At 33.7% G+C, this 20,012-nt stretch overlaps 1 protein-coding gene across 5 annotated transcripts in view; it reads left to right on the forward strand.

The window, feature by feature from the left end:
* RALGPS2 (Ral GEF with PH domain and SH3 binding motif 2) overlaps positions 1-20,012 on the forward strand; it is a 128,785-nt gene that overhangs the window by 47,256 nt on the left and 61,517 nt on the right. For all 5 annotated transcript variants that reach the window (XM_012729104.1, XM_012729106.1, XM_012729107.1 and 2 more), the window contains 3 exons: positions 2,400-2,489; positions 7,655-7,747; positions 14,939-15,065. In XM_012729104.1, the coding sequence (XP_012584558.1) occupies positions 2,400-2,489; positions 7,655-7,747; positions 14,939-15,065 (310 nt within the window). The remainder of the gene's footprint in view (positions 1-2,399; positions 2,490-7,654; positions 7,748-14,938; positions 15,066-20,012) is intronic.

The following is a 20,012-nucleotide window of genomic DNA, read 5'->3' on the forward strand; positions in this document are numbered from 1 at the left end:
GGGGATCGAACTCATGCAGAAGTGGCTTTAGCTTCTCAGTGCAGTGCTTTAACCCGCTGCGCCACCAGGGAGGGCCCTCTTTGAATATTTTTATGAGACATTTTCCCTTATCTGATTTGAGTCTTTCTCTTTACTTAACATTTTTGAAGATAATGAGTTGATGGTGTTCTCTCTTCCTTTACTGGTGCCTTAATGTTTATTATTTTTAATACTAAGCTCATCAATGTGTATGATATGTTCTAAGCCAATGTAACTTTTATCTAATAAAATTCATATTTTTCTCATCTTTCACTAGAATAATATTGCTGTAGACATACACATTTTGCATGTTTTCTCTTTTATAACTACACAGTGTATGTGTGAGCATATAGGACTGGTATATTCTCTTTTCCTTTTAACCACCATTTAGACTGAATTCTGTGAGTAAGTTTGTATTTAAGGCACACTAGTGTCCTTATGTTGATGTTTCTCTAGACTTCTGATTTTCTTAAGCTCATTCTCCAGTCAATTACTCAAGAAGGAGTCCCTGGAATGTTAAATCTAAAGTTATTACATGTTGATAAGTTTGCCTGTGCTCTTGAAAGTGGAAATCAGTTTTACGTATCTTCTCTCCTTCACTTTATTTGATGTATTACTCCATGTCTTTCTGGCATGTTGTTATCTGATTGAAAAGTGATGATAATTAAGTTTTGCTTTTCTTAAAAATAAATTCTTCTTTGTCATGATAGCCAAAAATTTTCTTTTAGTTCAGTAATTTTATTTAATTATACATTTGTGTCTTTTACTCTGCAACCATTATACTTCACCTTTCCTGAAAGGTGACTGCAAGGTAGTTGGTTTTTTCTTAGTGATCCCAGAGAATGTTCAAGCAGTGAAGGCAGGAACTAACTGGTCTTTTACTACCTCATTCTGGGAGTCAGTATCAGTTTTGTTACTGTTTTGATTCATCCAAACAGTTGCAATGAGAAGTGACATATACCCCAACTTTTGATGAGAGGAGTGGCAACTAACAGCCATATTTTAAAATTACTGTAGTATTTTCCTTTAAATTTATCTGACATTAAATTTAGTTATGATCATGTAGTTTTGATTGAACTCATAGTTGACATTTAAAGTTGATGTTTGCTAAGGTTATTATTAAAATATCTGAATTATTACTTTTTATATATTTTAGAAATAAATTTATTAGAGTAATTACTACCGTTAGTAGTTCATATGTAGTAACGACTACAAATACTTTGTATTATTAGACATTTTACATTTACATGTACATTTGTGAAATACATATACATTTTGACTATTTATAGATGAAGGTAGCAAATCTGAAATATTTCTCATAAACTACAGTAATATCTTGTTTAAATTTAATTTGTAAGGTTGAGCCAACCATGTTGATCCTTACTTTCATGGTATGTGAATTGTAATGTGTTACGTACATATTACATTATATAAGTAAACTATTTTTACCAGAGTAGAACATTTTAGTAAGATCAGTTATCTGTGTATATGTGTGTGTGTGTGTGTGTGTACCCACCTATAATATCTACCTTCTAATAGATGATTTTCAGTGTTTTCTAAAAGAAATTTGATGATCTTTTTGAACAAAGTATTATATAATGCTTAAGCTGTAGACTTAATATAAAATAGATAGTCTCTCATAACAGTTATTTTTCTTGGGATTCTTCACAGGGTTCTGCTCAGTGGACATAAATGGCAATTAGGGTTACTCATCCACAGAAAAACCTGCTTTAAGAGTATATTTTACCATGTGATCTTAAAATTTACTGCATTCTGTCATATTTGAAATACAGTAAAAAGAAAAAAACACTTGGAATTGTATCATTCATATTGCTACCCTCTGGTATTGCATTTTCTCAGAAAGCTCTTTACCTTCAATTTTTTTTTAAGATTTATTTATTTATTCATACAGAACTGGGGTACAGGCCAGAGATGCAGAGGGTGAGAGGATTCACCAGAGACAGAGTGGGGAGCAGAACAGGCAGATAGACGTAATACACTGCTGAGGGGAGCAGTGGGCGGTCAGGAGAGGTCTGCCACGCCATGTGGATCTCCTTCAGGGCAGGCGGGGATCGAACTCATGCGGAAGTGGCTTTAGCTTCTTTGTGCTGTGCTTTAACCCGCTGCGCCACCAGGGAGGGCCTCTTTACCTTCAAATTTTAATTTTGATTTTTGTAGTTACAAATTGTAGTGACTTTTTTTAATGACCTTCTCTGTAAAATGAAGGGTATGCAGTGTTTGAAGGTTGGTTATATGTTTTGGTGGTGAAAGGAAGTATGGTATTTTGAACTAGAAATAGTTCATCAGGTGGCTCTTATCATTCAAATGATCCTAGTGAATAAAGAATTTGCCATTGAACTATTTTTAATTTTTATTTGCAGGTAAGCTTTTGGGTTGTTAGAGAGATTCTTCATGCACAAACATTAAAAATTAGAGCAGAAGTTCTGAGCCACTATATTAAAACTGCTAAGGTAAGAAAAATGTATGCTTTTATTTTTGAGTTTGAGCATTCAGAAATGTTTGTAATTGGATTACTTGTTTGTGACATTATATACTATTTAATGATACTGGAAATAAAACTTGTCAGTATAAGTCAACTCTAAATCACATGCCTGTTTTCTTTCTTCTATCTTCTGCCCCTTTGTTTTTTACCTTCCCTCTTCCCCACTCCTTCAAAAAAGCTGAATTATATGATTTATTTGACTGAATATGTACATAGAGGTCAGATTAGAATGAAGTTGGATATTTATTGAATATTGGACTGTTCTGCAGATGGGAAAAGCCTTGCATTAGGTAGAATACCTATCACTTAACTTATTTTGAAATAGTTTACTTTGCCAGTGAAGTGCAGAATGATGACTTCATTTTTTTTTAAAGATTTATTTATTTGTGCATACAGAACTGGGGTACAGACCAGAGGCTCGGGGGCAGCGAGAGGCTTCACCAGAGACAGAGTGGGGAGCAGAACAGGCAGATCGAGGAAGTACACTGCTGAGGGGAGAAGCGAGCAGCTCAGAAGAGGTCTGCCACGCCATGTAGTCACCTCCGGGGCAGGCGGGAATCGAACTCATGCGGAAGTGGCTTAAGCTTCTTAGTGCTGTGCTTTAACCCGCTGCGCCACCAGAAGAGGGCCTGTTGATTTCATTTTTAAAAGAAGAATATAATGAGAATGTTAACTAAATATGTTAATTGGTTATTCACTGTGGAGTATAGATAACAAATGAGGTGAAAGAAATAGAAGTTGGTTTCACGAATATTTAGAATTTAGAGGGAGGATGGAACAGGGTATAATACAAGGTAATGCCAAAATTTTATTAAAACTTGGCGGTACAGGGATTAAAGATAGTGCTGTCACACTGTTGTCAGCCACTGCAACCCAAGATCCATCCCTGGCTTGCCAGGGGACTAACCCATATGACACAGTAGACCCCTCCTGGCCTGCTTGCTGCTCCCCTCAGCAGTGTATTTCAGTACATCTACCTGTTCTGCTTCCCACTCTGTCTTTGGTGAGTCCTCCCACCCCCTGCACCTCTGGCCTGTTCCCTAGTTCTGTATACATAAATAAATAAGTAAATCTTTAAAAAAAAAAAAAAATCTAAAGCTGTCTAAAGTTCATTGAAAATTGTAGCCACATTCTTTACTGTACTCTTAAGAAATACATAACTTATCTCACCTGTGAATGAAGAAAGAAGGAATAAAATGAGGAAGCCATTTTATAATTGTAAATTATTATCATTATTACAAAGTAATGTTAACTTATTACAAAATAATTAAGCTATAACTGACTATTTTCCTTGAAGACATGGAAACAATTATATTCTAATGTTCTGTGGCCCTAAGAAGAGCTAGTCTTTTTAAACATTGATAGTTTTGTGAATTATAAAAAATTTAAAATGTTCCTTGTGAGATACTGGATAAATATAGGGTTTTAGCTAATATAAATTCATACTTTTCTCTATTGCATATTATTTTCTGATGTTTCTGTCGTTTGTTTTTGTTTTGTGTGTGTGTGTGTGTTGCACTGAAAACCACCAACTTGCCCATTTGCTGTTATTGTCATCAAATAATCATTTATGTCCATTTAAGATCCAGTTATTTTTGGAAGTGCTGGCTTTCATCCCAAGCCCTAAATTGGTAACTTTTTTCCCTCATCACTGTCTCTTAAGTCTCTGTCTTCTGTGTTCAGTTAAAAGATTAAAAAGTGGCCCATGTGATTGAGAGAGGGTGGGGTGGCAGTTCTAGGAATTCTGTCATCTCTCTGGCAGCCAACCTTTGAACCTGCCCTCATGGGGCAAAATTTCTTCTCTGGGAAACCTCTGTGCTTATTCATAAGGCCTTTCAACTGATTAAATGCAGCCCAACATATTAGCAAGTATAATATCTTTGAATTAAAATCAACTGATGAAACATATGTAGCCTACCAAAAGAATGATGAAGTAGATACCCACATGTATGGTACCGCTACCTACTTTGAATTCCCATGTGCCTCTTTATTTGTAGTTTCTGACCCACCTCCACTACAAAAGAAATCACTATTCCCTATGCTGAACGTCACACTTGCATTTCTTTGATAGTTTTACCGTGAATGTGTTCTTGAATGATACATTTCTGTTTTAGGATTTTTGCTTAACCTGAATTTTTCCATAATTATATTTATACTTTAGTAACTTCCCTTTTTTATTTAACAGTGTTTCCAAATGGTTTTGAATGCGTCTCTTTTGTAGAGTATTCTGTATTCATATGCCAAAGATTGTTCAATACACCGTGAATAGTTCCCATTTTTCCTGTTACTAACGTAACTGCTATAAAGCATTCTTGAGTCTCATTTGAGGGTAGAAGCCCTTCTAGAAATAAAAAGGCAAATTACATTCAAGAAAATAACAATTGCACAAATAACTTTTGTTGAATATAAGAATTAATTTAGATTTTTGTACTCTAAAATGTCTGCTCAAAGTCTTTGAACAATTTCCTATTATAGTGTTGGCCTTTAACTGTTTTCTGTAACAGTTTTTAAATGATAGTTCTGATTAGTTTCTGTTTTATGCTTTATATGTACCTTCCTATTATGAGTTATCTTCTAACTATGATATAGATGTTTTTAAATTTAGTAGTCAGATTTACTGAACTCTAATTTTTATTGGTTCATTGAAAAATATCTCATTTAGAGATCTTATGCTCATCTTTGAGAATATCAGACATTCTTTTATATTATCCTTTAATTTTTTTTAAGCTTTAGTTCTGGTCATTAATCATTTACAGTAATTTCTTATATAATCTGGGCATGAATTCCAGTTCAGATTTTAGTGTAAATAATCATTGTGGCAGCATTTTAAAAAAATCCTTTTTTAAAGATCTATTTTATTTTATTTGGAAGCATCTAAATGTCACTCTTGTTCATGAGAAATGCTATTCTAGACTGCCAGTTTGGGGATGTTTTTTGTTTGTTTTTTTCATTTACTCTGCTTGGGAGTCCTTGAGCTTACTGGCCCTTTAAGTTAATGTCATTCAGTAATTTGGGAAAATTCTCAGCCATTATGATAAATGATGTTGGTTACCATTTAACAATCTTACTAAACATTTGAATATTTTTCTTTTGTGAAGCCTTTTGCCCATTTTAAAAATTGGATTGCTTACATGGAAGGAGCTAGAAAGGATTATGCTCAGCAAAATGTCAGAAGGAAAAACAAAAATACTGAATGGTATCACTTATAGGAGGAATATAGGGGAACCAAATGAGCGATCAGGGAGGAAAAAAAAAAAGAGAGAAATAGCAGGAAACTATAACAGAGACATCAGCAGGGGAGACAAAAGGAGAGAAATTAAAACAGGGCCAGGAAGAGCACAAGAGACTATGGTGATGGTTCATTGGGTGACATGTTAGTGGGAATTACACAGAGACCACACCTGAGAGGAGAAATCAAACATTATATAATAATTAATAATGAATGAGCAGAAGTGTTTGATTTTGATCATCTCGTTTGCTTATTTATCATTATAGTTACTGCTCTCCCTCCCCTCCCTCCCCCCCCCATACCATTTAAGAACTCTTTGCCTACTCTACCATTGGGAAAGACATTTTCCTTTGAAAGAAAAGGAATATACTTCTTGTTAGTCATTTTTAGAAGTTTTTTAGGTTTGACTGATCCATCTTGAGTTGATTTTTGCTTATGGTTTGAAGTGTAGAAGTCATGATTAATTTTATCAGGTTGCTCTAACCCCATTCCTTAATCTTAAACTGCCTTGGTATCTTGGTTCAGTACTACTTGATTGAACATGGGTAGCTTGTCTGCCAACATCTTACTGACTTAATAGGGGAATAGGAACTCTTGAAATCTGATGTATTCAAACTTTGTTTTTCTTCATCAAGATTGCCTTGGCTAGTTTTATCTCTTTTGAATACCTGTAGAAATTTTGGAATTAGCTTGTCAGCTTCTATAAAATGGCCAGCTTAGGTTTTGATTTAATTTTTTTTAATTATAAATTGTTTCAGAAGGAATTGACATCTTTAACAATATTAAGACTTCAACACGATTAAGACAATCCACATATATGGTATACCTGTGTCCACTTATGTTTTCCTTACTTTCTCTTAGTAGAACTCTGTCATTTTCAGTGAAACTATCATGCTATTTTTATTCCTCGATAGCATGTTTCTGATGTTAGTGTAATTTTTTTTTCATCTCATTTTCCATTTTGGTGCTACATATGCAGACATGTCATCTGCAAATAAAGACTTCATGCTTTCTAGCTTGCTACCTTTAAACATTGTATTTAAAAGAACTGTAGAGATCAGAATAAGCCCAGTCCTTTAAGCAGCCAGGATAAGCAATTATTTTGATCCAGTTAGGAATTGAAATAGGTAAGGCTTAAGAACAACTAATTATTTTCAAATTAAATCTAGTTAATTTATTAACATTTTAGTAATGTGTCTCAGGGAAAAATCTGTCTTTTATATATTATGAGTTTCCTACCCCTTGCTGGACTCTAGATCTGAGTCCCAGCCCGGCCCCAATGACTACACTCACCCACTGTTACGTGAGCAATGAAAACTCTAGGTTTGAGATCCTAGGACTCTGGTCAGATATGTTAGCGCACAAGGCTATAAAATACAATTCCACTGGTTTCTCTCTCATTACTACAGCTATATCTCTCCATTTACTGGCCACCTAATCATTTGCCTGCCCTTGTAGATACTTGGTATATGTGCAAGGGTGGTGTGCAGCTGCTGCTAAATTCTGTTCATCTTACTCTGAAATCTCATGTCTGCAATCCTACAATATCTTTTAGCAACATGTTTTTTTCTTGGCTAGGGTGTATGATCATACCAGGTAAAATTGATACTGAGCTATAACTGGTTTTGAAAAGTTTGATATGTTATTCTGCTAGAGGTAGATCATTCCCAGAGCTTGGGGACAGTGCCAAGTTAACACATGGAAATTCTGTTGTAAGCCAACATTAACTTACTATTTAGATAGTAATAGTTTCTCAACTATTGTTGACAAATCTCAACAAAGGGTATATAAATACTGGAACACTACCGGTTAGCTAAATTGTACTTGTTAACTCAAAAAAAATTTTTTGTTCATACAATTTATTTTTCTCCTCTCCTCCTCCCCCTTTTTCCTTCAATTTTCAGAAATTATACGAGCTGAATAACCTTCATGCACTTATGGCAGTGGTTTCTGGCTTACAGAGTGCCCCTATTTTCAGGTTGACTAAAACATGGGCGGTGAGTAATCTTCTGTAGTTTAATGAAGGTTAGACTTCCTGTTGGAAGTAGTTTTAGCAGGGTTAATACTATAATAATAAATAAGGATTTTTGATTTGTGCTTTTTTCTTTAAAACCTACATTTTTCTCTTCTGAGGTGTTCACCGGGTTTGTCAGGTAATTGGGGGATATTTTACAGCTTGGTGCTGGTTTCTGCTCTTTAGGAAGTAATTTTTATAAACCCTTTATAAGCCATCTTTGACAATATAGCTTTTCATATTCATTAATGAGACAATATCTGTAAATTCCATTTAATCATGTAAAGATTAGGCTCTTGGAAAGATGATGAAGATTTAAATTGTAAGTGTCAAAAAATTACAAAATTTTATTTCTGCTGTTAGTCCATAAATACTTAGGTTTTCATCCTTAGGCATAATGGAAAATGTGGTACTTGATATGTGAATATGCAGCATTCTCATGTTCTATTAATCATATTTAGCCATTACTTGCGATGTAATTTTGACTAATGGAAATTCGTCACTTTTCACATTTGAGGGTCATACAGTCTCAAGCTACCTAAGGTATTCTTCCATTTTTTAAAATAATATTTTAGATGCAATTAAATTTGGTTATATTTAATACTGTTCTTCAATGTTAAAGAGGGATGGTTTTGTTTAATACATTTTGTGCAAAGATTAGTATGTTCTTAGGGCCCATGATAAAACATACCTGACTGGTTTCAGAGCCTTTTTTTTTTTTTAAACTATGACTTTACCTTCAATTAGCCTAGTATTACCTTCCATTTTTAGAGTATCTAAAGAAACAGGTGTTTTGCAGGAAAATCATTAGTGTGGAAGAGCTTACTACCCTTGTAATACTTTATTTGTAGTATATAAACAGCTCGGTGAAGGATTTTCCTATTAAAAATTCCTTGAAATAATGATGTCCTTATTAAAGTTTGAGTTTCATGGGGGGATGAAAATGATTATAAATGTAGTTAGGAACTTGATATTTAGCATTTCGGGGGAAAGAATTATACTCTGAATTATATTGTGGTTTTGAAATGAGATACATTTCCCTCACACTAATCTTTATTTTCCTTGAAGATTTACTTTGTTTCCTTTGTGTGTTTGCTTGAAAAGAATTCTTTTAATTTAATAGCAGCTCCATTTATAATATTTTGTACTATGTCAGGCACTGTCTAATTGTGTGACATATAATAGCTAAATATATAGGCAAAGTAACTTTCTTTACAAATGACATCTACCAGGAAAAGGTAAACTGTAAATAATCGTGATGATGAAGAAAATAAAGCAGAGTAAATGAAATGGGAAAGAAGGAAGTATTTTATATAATATGTGGAAAAAGAATCCCTCATACTTGACAGTTTGGTAGAGACCTAGGTGATTTAAGAGAACCATTCCACATAAAGATTACACATAAAGATTGTAGTCACTGCAGAGACCCTGTGGAAACTGTAAGATCAGACTTAGGTATACAAGTTTAAGGAGCAGTTGGTATAGAGATTTATTTTTGTGATCATTAACCTAATAATGGGTTTTATGACATGAGGTTAGGTGGGATCACCTAAGGCATGAACACAGATGAAAATCTCTGGAACTCCAAGATTTAGAGGTGAAAAATGAAGAGGAATCAAGAGGAAATCACGCACAGAAGTTTTGCATAGTCAGTCAAAGAAAGTGTTTCAAGAAAGAGCAATCACCTGTGTCAAATGCAGTTCATAAGTCAAATGAGCTGAGAACTCTGAGATGACTATTGAATCTGGTACTTGAAAAGAATTGGTAATCTTGGCAAAGGTAATTTCCATACTGCTGTGAGGCAAAAGGCTGATTATATTTGAGAGAATGGTAGAGAGAAAATGTGACAGCCAGTATAGAAATTGCATTTGAGGAATGTTGTGTAGGACTGAGGTGAAGATAGGCAGAGAAACATGGCAGTTGCTGGAGGGGAGTGTGAGACCAAATATTTGTGGTGTTTTGTTTTGTTTTGGGACATGAGATTAGTGGCGATATATTTGTGTGGTGGTGATAATCATCTAGAATGAGAAAAATGGTAAGAGTAAGGGCTTACTCCAGTGAGGGGGTAAAAGTGAGTCAGACCCAGTACTCTAGAGGAACAGGAATATTTTGCCCATTTTAACAGAAGAGAAGGAGATATATTTGGTAATAGTAGCAGGAAAGTTGGTAGAAGTGGAGTTTTGTACATCTTTTGATTGTTTTGTTTCTTAAGACATGAGAAGCAAAATCATAAGTTAAGAATGACAGGGAGTTGGTGATGGACAAGGAGAAAGGTTTGAAGAAACAACACAGGCTGAAAGTCAACTACAATTGGAATTTTTTAGGCTTGTTTGTACCACATACATGGTTAAGTATTATACAAGAGGTGAGTGTAAAAACTTTTACTAATAGATGGAAGATTTTAACCTAATTAAAAGGAGAGAGACAATGGACAAGAAAAAGTAATGTGGCTACTGCACTGGAAATCCTGATGCAGAGACCAAGGAGTAGAGACTGAAAATGGTGGAAGATAAAATCATCAAAAGAGAAGACAAGAAACAGAAAAGTCACAGTATGGGGAGTGCAATTTGTGTGAGGTTTGCAATCACTAACATGTAAGAGTAATATTGGTTTGATACTTTTCCTGACTACTCAGATCAAATAGAATGAAACAGTGACTTATAATAACACAAGATTTACAGTTTAGTGTTCTCTTGTCCAAAATGGTGGCCCCTGGCCACATTGGCTGTTAAATTTAAGTCATCTAAATTAAATCAAATTTAAAATGTGTTTCCTTAGCCATACTAACCACATGTGAGCGCTCAGTGATTACATCTGACAGTGGTGGTGGCTGTCATGTTGAACAGCACAGACAGGACATTTCCATCATTGTACCAAATTTGATTGGACAGAATTGATCTAGGACTTGAACTTAATAGAAGCTGGAGAATTTAAGGAGGGTGAGAGATACATAATAAGCTAAGAGTAGTTGTGATGAGCAACAAATGTTACCAGATTTATAAGAAAAGGAGAATGCTTAGAGAAAAGATAAAGACTTGGAAAAGGTGAATCATGAGTCCCAGAGGTTACAATTGGAAAGAATTGGGAAAGGTAGGGCATTGGATCCAGTTAGAAGATAATAAAAGTCAAATGGACGTTTGCCCATTTGGTTTAAAAGTTTTTAATGAATGAGGAATTGAGAATTTTTTCCTTTAACTGATGAAGGGAATGTGCCAAAAATCTACAAATTACTTTGTAAATGGAGAAAATATTGGGGGCATTCCCTTTTGCATCTAGAAATAGGATGCCTATTTTCACTACTTTGCTTTAGCATAGAAATCTTAGCAGCATAGTCAGTAGAACTGAAAAAAATAGAATTTATACTCGGAAAATTAAATATAAGAACCACATTGAATCCGACAGTTCCACTTCTAGCTACATACCCAAAAGAATGGAAAGCAGAGACTCATCCTTTTTATAGTAATATTGATAGCTTTGTTATTCATAGTAGCCAAAATTGTAAACAATCCAAAAGTCTATCAACAGGTAAATGGATGAACAAAATGAGGTATAAACAAACAATGGGAATATTTTCAACCTTTTAAAGGTATGAATCTTGACATGTCCTATACCATGGATGAATTTTGAAGACATTATACTAAGTGAAACAAGCCAGATGCACAGGGACAAATACTACATGATTCCATTTAAATGAGGTACTAAAAGCAGTTTAACTTAAAAAGACAGATGTAAGTGGTTGCCAGGGGCCTGAGAGGAGGGAGAAATAGGGAGTAATTCCTCAGTGGGTATGATGGAAAGAGTTGTGATGAAGGGTGATGGTGGTGGTTTCCCTATGATCACAGTGTGCTTAAGAACTGTGTACTTTAAAATGGTTAAGATGGTAAATACTATATATATTTTGCCAGTTAAAAACAATAGGGTTTATCTAAGGTGACTGTACAAATAAATAGGCCAAATCAGCTGTATTTGAAAATATCATCTAAAAAGACATCATTTATAATACAAATAAAGGAAACAAATACCAACAATAAATGGAATAGAATGTGTGAGACCCAAGTTCAGAAAATAATAAAACTTTACAGGTAGTCATTGAAGGTGAACAAAAATAAGTGGCGCATTACTCCTTGTTCATGGGTAGGAAAACTTCCCAATGTCTGGGGAATTCAGAGTATTTTTTCCTTTAATTCAAAATTTTAATTTCTTTTAATTCAAAATCCCATTCTGGATGCCTAAAAAAGGTTGTCTGTAGCAGTTACATAGAAAAGCAAAGACTCAAGAATAGCTAAGACATTCCTTAAGAACATGGAGTTAGAGACTTGAGCATGTACTCTAACAGATAATAAGACATACTGTATTTTATAAGACATGGAGAATTAGTGTAAGTTTAGATACCTCAAGTTTAGAACAGAATAAAGAACCCCAAAATAGGTCTGTCCTTTTATATGTAATTCTGATATATGATGGTGACAGTATAAATCAGTGAAGAAATTTATTCATTGGAACTGGAAATTTGGTTATCACTTTGGGGAAAAAATATAGATTAGGCCTTACACCATTCACAAAAGGCATTATCAGATGAATATAAGGACACAAACCTGGGGGAGGGGTGTGAGGAAGCCTTTTTAGAGATTTTTAGAAGAAAAAAGTAGTTAAATATCTCTCTGGCATAGCATTAATAAACTTCTGGCTTGGGATAGTTAAGAATTTTGTGGAAGATATAAAAAATTCAAATAGTGAACAAAGAGCTGAGTAAGTTTTACACATTAAAGTAAGAATTTCTGTTTATCAAAAATCATCTTAAACAAAATTCAGAAGAAACTTTAGGGAAAATAGGTATTCCATTTGGAATTGGTAAAGGTCTACACTCATATTTAGAGATAAAGAAGTCTTACAAGACAAAAAAGGAAATATAAGAAAAATAGAAAAGTGGGCATATTGACAGAACTTCAGAGAAGAGAAAGTACACATGGAAACAATGAAGAAGTGTGAACTAGAGCTATACATGACATGAGGGGTAGCACTTTAATGCCAGAATTGGAGTGAATAAAGCTTGTGTCAGAGACTATAAATAGTATGCTATTTTTCAGTCAGAAATCAAATAAAATTCAAAAGGACGATAAAACACAAAACCAGGATAATGATTACTGATTACCTCTTAAAGATAGCCGGCAGGATTGGATATGAAAGAAGCATCTAAGTAGATGGCATGTAGTTCTTAGTAAGAAAGGGTTGCTTGGTAGTAGTAATTATAAAATATATAGATCAATTTTCCAAAATACATCAGAAATTAATGTTGTTTGATGAACAAACTTAATCTGTACCTCATGTCCAAGACAAATAAGTTGTTTATACAAATGTACCACTTAACACCTGTTGTATGATTATACAATTCAGGGTGATGAAGCGTAATCTGGAATCTTATGTTTATTATGGTGACTGAGATGATTGAGGTATCATCCAGATTTTCCCAAAACACATTGTCATGGTGAGGTGTTGCAGAGAACTGGCCCAGGAATGGGGAATTCTCCCATTCATTCACCATTGTCATCTCTTGATCAGAAGAACTGTGGAATCAAAACATGTGGGGTCATTGTAGAAATAATATCGTAGGAACTTAAGTAGATTTGAAAAAAGAAGAAAAGGAAATACAGACTTTATGGTTATATCTTTGTCATGTGGGCTTTGGATAAATTTCCGACTATCATTAGGGGAAAATGTGTCTTAATATCTCTTTTGTCTATATTCTTCCTTTGATTAGTTTTCTGGAATCAGTCTGTACTATCCCCACCCCAGATTGAATCCTTTTAATCTAGTTATTCACTATGAAAACTCCAAAATGTGTTTCTATACACACACACATTAAACCATGTCGTTTGCCATTTTTGTTTCAGATGAGGCAAGATCAGTAATATAAGTAATTTATATTTCTTGAAAACTCACCAAAGTTTTTGAATGGTTGCCTTAGAGGGGAAAAACAGGTTCCCTGTACTTCTGCTATGTCACATCACTGTATTTGATACATCCAAGTATTTTGTTATGTGGGGAGACAGGGATACCAAGGAAAAAGTTTTTCAAACCATTGTCATACACGATGGAATACCTGTCTAAAACACTAAAGGCAAAGACTCCTTGGGACTGGTGTTCTAAAGCAGAAGGAATGATAGTCAGATATCTAATAGAAACTTTCCTGAAGACAATCTGAGTCATGGAAGCTCGAGGTTCCAACATCAGTCCCAACTATGCTTCTTAAAATACTAGAAAAATGCAGTGAATTAGGTGTCAGGGTAAATTCTTTATCTCCAGGACCAGAAGCCCTGAAAAAAAGAATTGCAGCTTTGTGAGCAGAAGAATAAAGATTGTTAGTATGTTCTGTTTCATTCATACCTTGTGATCACCCTTTGAGTAACTCTTTGAATCTCAGTCTCTCATCTTTAAGTTAATTCTTACACTTTTGTGTTAATTTCATAGGTAAATTAAGTAAGAATTTTATAGGCAGTAGTCTTTTGCATGTTATTAAATAAAACTGGTATTTTATGACAAAGTGAAATTATATCATGAAATAATGTGTTTAAAGAAAAATATATTTTTTTCTCAGAGTTTTAGTTAATTTTAAGGATATTCATTGCACATTAACATCCCTTAAACCTCTTAAGTCAGTGTGGTACAGCTGTACACATAGCACTGACCAAAGGGATTTAAGTGAAGTGTCTTGTCAAAAATATAGGGAATTATAGTTTTTATCTTCATTGGTTGTGCTTGCTATGGTTAGATTTGTTGAGAAAAATTTAATATTTTTGCTTAATGATTAGGAAAAGTGATTTTTATCATTGAGGAGGCAGGAAACAGTATTTAATATACTTAGGCATTTAAGCTGAATATTAATACATAATTTTTAAATTAGGAAAATGATCAAAATTGCTTAACCATTTAATTAGCGAGGGTGAAAAATGTATTACAATTTACTGTTTATTAAAAGTGCCATGTATATAGAAAGGATATTTATAAAAAGTTGATTTGGGTTATTATCTTAAAAGACATGTCTGATTTTACTTGTAAACTATCAAATTATAAAGAAGGTTTAATTTTGAAATTAAAATTTACAGTAACTATTCAGTTCTTTGCTATAATAAAAATGGGATTTGGAAATAACTTAGGCTTTTCTTTTTTTTTTTAGTTATTAAGTCGAAAAGACAAAACTACCTTTGAAAAATTAGAATATGTAATGAGTAAAGAAGATAACTACAAAAGACTCAGAGACTATATAAGTAGCTTAAAGATGACACCTTGCATTCCCTATTTAGGTGAGTTACGCCACTCTGTTCATTATACCTAGTTGTTGGTCGGCTTCAGCAATTTATATAAAACTCAAGTATATGTATCCTTGATGGAAATTAACTGCGAGATTGTTAAATTGAAAAATAAATGGACTGAAGGAATATGTTACCTTATTAGCTGAAATGTATTTTCATATTAAATTAGCCCTTTGCCCTTAAGGTTTTTCATAGACTCATATTTTTCTTAGAGATGACAATATAGTAAAATAATACATTTGGCTGTCTTAGTAATGCATTTAAAGAATGAAACGGTAGTTTGTAATTAAGTTTTGTACTATAAAAATACTTAAACATTAACTGAAGAAATTTAACAAAATGTTTATTAAATTCTCAACATTATGAGTTCTTATTTTACATAGTTGGTAGATATTTTTGGGCCATGCAAGTAATCTCAAAGGCTGTTGATGTTACTGTTTTCCTGAATGAAATGAGTTAGTAAGCTGTGGAAATTCAGTTTAGTGCAAAGACAAATAAGTCTATGTCTTATTTATCAGTTCATTAGGAGTTTACCTGTTTGCTATAAATTTTACAGTTTATAAACTCCAAGAAGTATTTAGACAATAACATATTTTCAACAAAATAGGAATAATGCTTTCTTAGGAACTTGAATGAAAAAACAAAGTCTCAAACCGCCCCCTTTAAAATGTGTATAATCTAAATAGAGAAAGTATTCCATGTGATATAAATCTAGCACAGAGTAAAGTGATTTGATCTTTACAGAGTAATCTAATAACATTTGTGTATTTCCAATATCCTTTTCCTCTCAGTCTCCACTCTGCCTTTTATATAACTGTTCATACTGGGTTTCATAAAAGCCATTCTTGGGAGTAACTGAAAAGCCTTTAACTGGTGTAGGAGATGCTGCAGTGTCAACATTGAAGTCTTTCTGATACCAGTGAAGATGATGAAAGTAGTTGGTACATGATAGACTCCCATTCGTTGGCTACAGTGTCACCCATATCTGTCCATAAATAGTTGAACTCAGAGCATTGCAGGACTTCCTAAGCTCCCGTAAGAATAGGGAATATTTTGCATCCTGTGTGGAGGACACAGTACCCCTAAGCACAGTATAGATGATGGTCACTGCATGCGAGAGCATTTATGTCCTGTTTCTCTGACCCAGGGTCCTGGGCCTGAATAAGCATACTTTCTCAGAGAGGTTCTGACTTGGATATTGGGAGAGACATTCTGCATGTGCTCCTCTTTAATAGTCTTGACTGTGCCCCTTGAGAATATTCTGGGGAGAGAGGAGGAATAGATTTTATTTCTTTAATCATCAGTGTCTTTATTCCATGAACATAAGCATGTTGTAGAATGAAGAACTTGATATTGAGAATCAACAACATTAAATTCCAAAATGACTACCATACCGAGTTTTCAAGTCATTTGAGTTGGAAGCCTTATTTTCTTGATCTAGAAAGAGCACACAAGTCAGAATCAAGTTGTTCTTATTAAGGCTGACTGGGACCTCATGCTCTCTTGTAATTTACTTATTTAAGTGAATAATTAAGAAAATCAAGATCCAGAAGCATGAAGACCTTGCTCATAGTGCTGAGATCTAGTTACTGGATATTTGAAATCTACAGTCTCAGGTCTTGATCTAGCATCTTACCAGTTATACCTGTTAAACTCATTCTAAAATTTAGTGATTGTATGATTTTTTTTTTCTTTGCATTTCTGATAGTTGTCTTCTTTCTCTGCCTTTCTCTTAAGTGTATTCTTCTAAAGGTCTCAGTTCACTTCTTTGTCTACACTCTTTTGGATTTTGGCCTCATGTCTTATGAATGGTCTTGTTCATTCCCCCCATTCCCCCATATATCCTCTAATAAAAATACACAAGCATAGACAGACAAGCTATCTGCTTAATTCCTAGGACCTAGTCAATTTTAGGTATTAAAATACTGAATGAGATATCAATAGGTAACTAAGTTAACATGTCTGGAAGTAAATTCATCATCTTTTCCCTGCCTCCAAACCTGATCCCCATTTTATTGCTTTCTCAGTCTTACCTTGATCACATCAGGGGAATTCTCTATACCCCACAACACACTAGAAATTTAGGTTTGGGTTTTTCACTCGATCTCTCCTTCTTATTCTTCTGTTTCTCATATTCTCTAGGAAAATTAGATACATGTTTCTGAGGATTATCCAAGAGTTCAGAACAGAAAGGGGAGAAATGGCACAGAACTTAAAAAGTTAAAATAGTGAACCACACTTTAACATCTATGTAATTTTATGTAAGGAAGTCGTTATGAAATTATTCATCCTTATATAGTTTGTTAAGAAACAACTGAGCCTGGGAAATGATTAAGGACCATTTGGCATAAACATATGGTAGAACTAGGAAAGGAAAACAAAACATTTGTTAGGTAATTTATTATAACTCAGTTAAGTTACTTTCCAGCATAAAAATCATGCTTTTAATGCAATGACAGTTTTGTTTTTAGCAAACCTTGAAATTAAATGTATTCCATCTATCAAAACAACTCTGAGGTTATTTTCAACTTATACAATCTTTTGACTGCTTCATTTATTTACATCATGAGCAGCTGGTTCATCTTTTCATTCCTTCAGTTCTGAAACATTGCTAAAATAGTTAACAATAGTTCCTATCTCCTTTAATAATAACATTTTTCTTATTTTGTTCCAGCTTTATATGATGTGGGATCATAGTTTTTAAATTTATTTGATTTCAAATTCTTTCCAACACATGAAGTTAAGCCTATTGCAGTTGCTAAAAATGTCAGCATCTACAATATGCTGTTTGATAGAACTAAACTTACCCTGAAGATATTTGAGTGTTAATACACATTATGCCTATTAGTGGCTTCTATTTACCCCCCTTCAAGTACATAGAATTTGTGTAACATTACTCTTATCATTATGTCTGTAAAGGTTCTTAAAAGTTTGGTCAACAAAAAAAATCTGTGTGCATAGAGAATACCTAAGTGCCAATCTTCTTTTAATATGAGAGATGTAAACTAAGCTAATATTTCTGTCCCTAAAAATTATAATCAAAACCAACCTTACTTTGTGGAGTTTTAAAAAGGGTAAGGGTTGTGGTGAAAACAAAAGTCTTTGTGCTAAACAATTATAACTCAAAGTAGGTTAATTATAAAAAAAAAATAGAGAATTTTTCTTGACTTTTAACTCATATCCCTTGAAAAATTATCTTCTGTTAGTTTGCTTTCAAGGTAAAAATTAGTCAACCTAGACAATTTAGTAAAACATTTTTAGAGTAAGGATACAGTTTTTCTGGAGAGGAAATAGTTTGGCAAATCTCAAGGAAAAAGATTTTTATACAAGAATTAACTGCTTTAAGTCTGAAAATCATTAACAGTACTCATTTATTCTTGTCATTAAGAACAATCTTAAAGAGGTTATTGAAGAATTTAGCATAAAAAGTTTTACTGTGCTGGAGAAAAATAGAATATTGTGCAAAAATAATTTAGTTGTATGAAACATAAATATCCTTTCATGTGCATTTACTAACCTGTTTCTATTTTTTTTATATAAACTGGAAGATGCAGTAACTATCAGCTCATGGTGTTTTCTGGCAAAGAGCATATTTTTAAGACTATGAAATTGTTGAGTCCTATATATTGCTCTCTAGTAAGTAGAAGCCCAGTGTTACAGAATTTTTGTAAACTCTTCTGCATTTTTGTAGGGCATAAGTAAACTGTTTTGATGCAGTTAGATACCATTCCTTCTTTCCCTTTGAGAGCTCCCAGCAGCCCGCTTAAATTTTTTTTTTTTTTCTTTTTGAGAATAGAAAGCTGTCCTTATATACTGCCATTCCCTATTCTCTGAAAATTCTTGTTTCATTTTCATTATGATATTTTTATTAATTGGTCAATCCCCCACCCCTACCTTCAGTGGTGTGTAAGCTCATATTTGCTTAAGGCTTTATCAGTAATATTCATAACAAAAGTTAGACATTTAGTAGTATTTATTGGTGGACTAAATTAAGTTATCCCTTTCTGGATGTTCCGATTGTTCCTTTAACTTTTTGTTGTTGTTGTTTAAGTGCAATGAATTTATTTGTGTGGCACCTTTGTACATACCATCTCCCTACCCCAATTTTCTTTTTTACATCAACTTGCTATCCAGTTTATTTCTCACCGTACTTGGTGTCTTATCTTTCCCTTCATGAAACGAAACTTAGCATCTCTTTCTTTAATACCACATATTCAAGTTGATAACATTACCTTGTCAATAATCTTTCATCTCCGGTGTCTTGGAATAGGTACCTACCATTACCAAACCTCATTAGTGTTAGTAATGAAATGAGTAATGCATGTTTAAATGTACAAAGATCTTCAGGTTTTATTGATCTTTTCTTATTTTTCAGCAGTTTTCACCTATGTTAAAATGTTGACTTTGATCGCTTAGTAAAATGTGTTTTTTTTTTCAGTTCACTTTTTTTTATTTTATAACACTTTATTTTTACATCATTTTGTACATTTTTTTTTTCATCTCAATTTTAATCCCCGCGGGTTTCTCATCACCAAGTCACCCATGTGCCATCACCATAGTCCCATGCACTTCCCTCACCACCCCCCCGTTTTTGATCCCATTCCCCACTCCACCCCCACAAAATGTCTCTGGTATATGGCTGTTCATTATTCTTATTATTTTCTCACCTGGTCCATTATACTCCTGCTACAAGCGAAACCATCCGGTATTTTTCTTTCTCTTTCTGGCTTATCTCACTAAGTATGATCTTTTCCAGCTCCATCCAAGTTGCTGCAAAAGACGTGTGTTTCTCTTTTTTGGTTGCTGAGTAATATTCCATTCCACATCTTTTTAATCCAGTCATCTACTTTTGGGCATTTGGGCTGCTTCCATTGTACCTTCTTTGCTCCTTTGCTCCAGTTTTTCCAATTGTAAATAAAGCAGCAATAAACATGGGGG

The sequence above is a fragment of the Condylura cristata genome, unplaced genomic scaffold (assembly GCF_000260355.1).
Source record: "Condylura cristata isolate star-nosed mole 26May11 unplaced genomic scaffold, ConCri1.0 scaffold00024, whole genome shotgun sequence".
NCBI classification, from domain to species: Eukaryota; Metazoa; Chordata; class Mammalia; order Eulipotyphla; family Talpidae; genus Condylura; species Condylura cristata.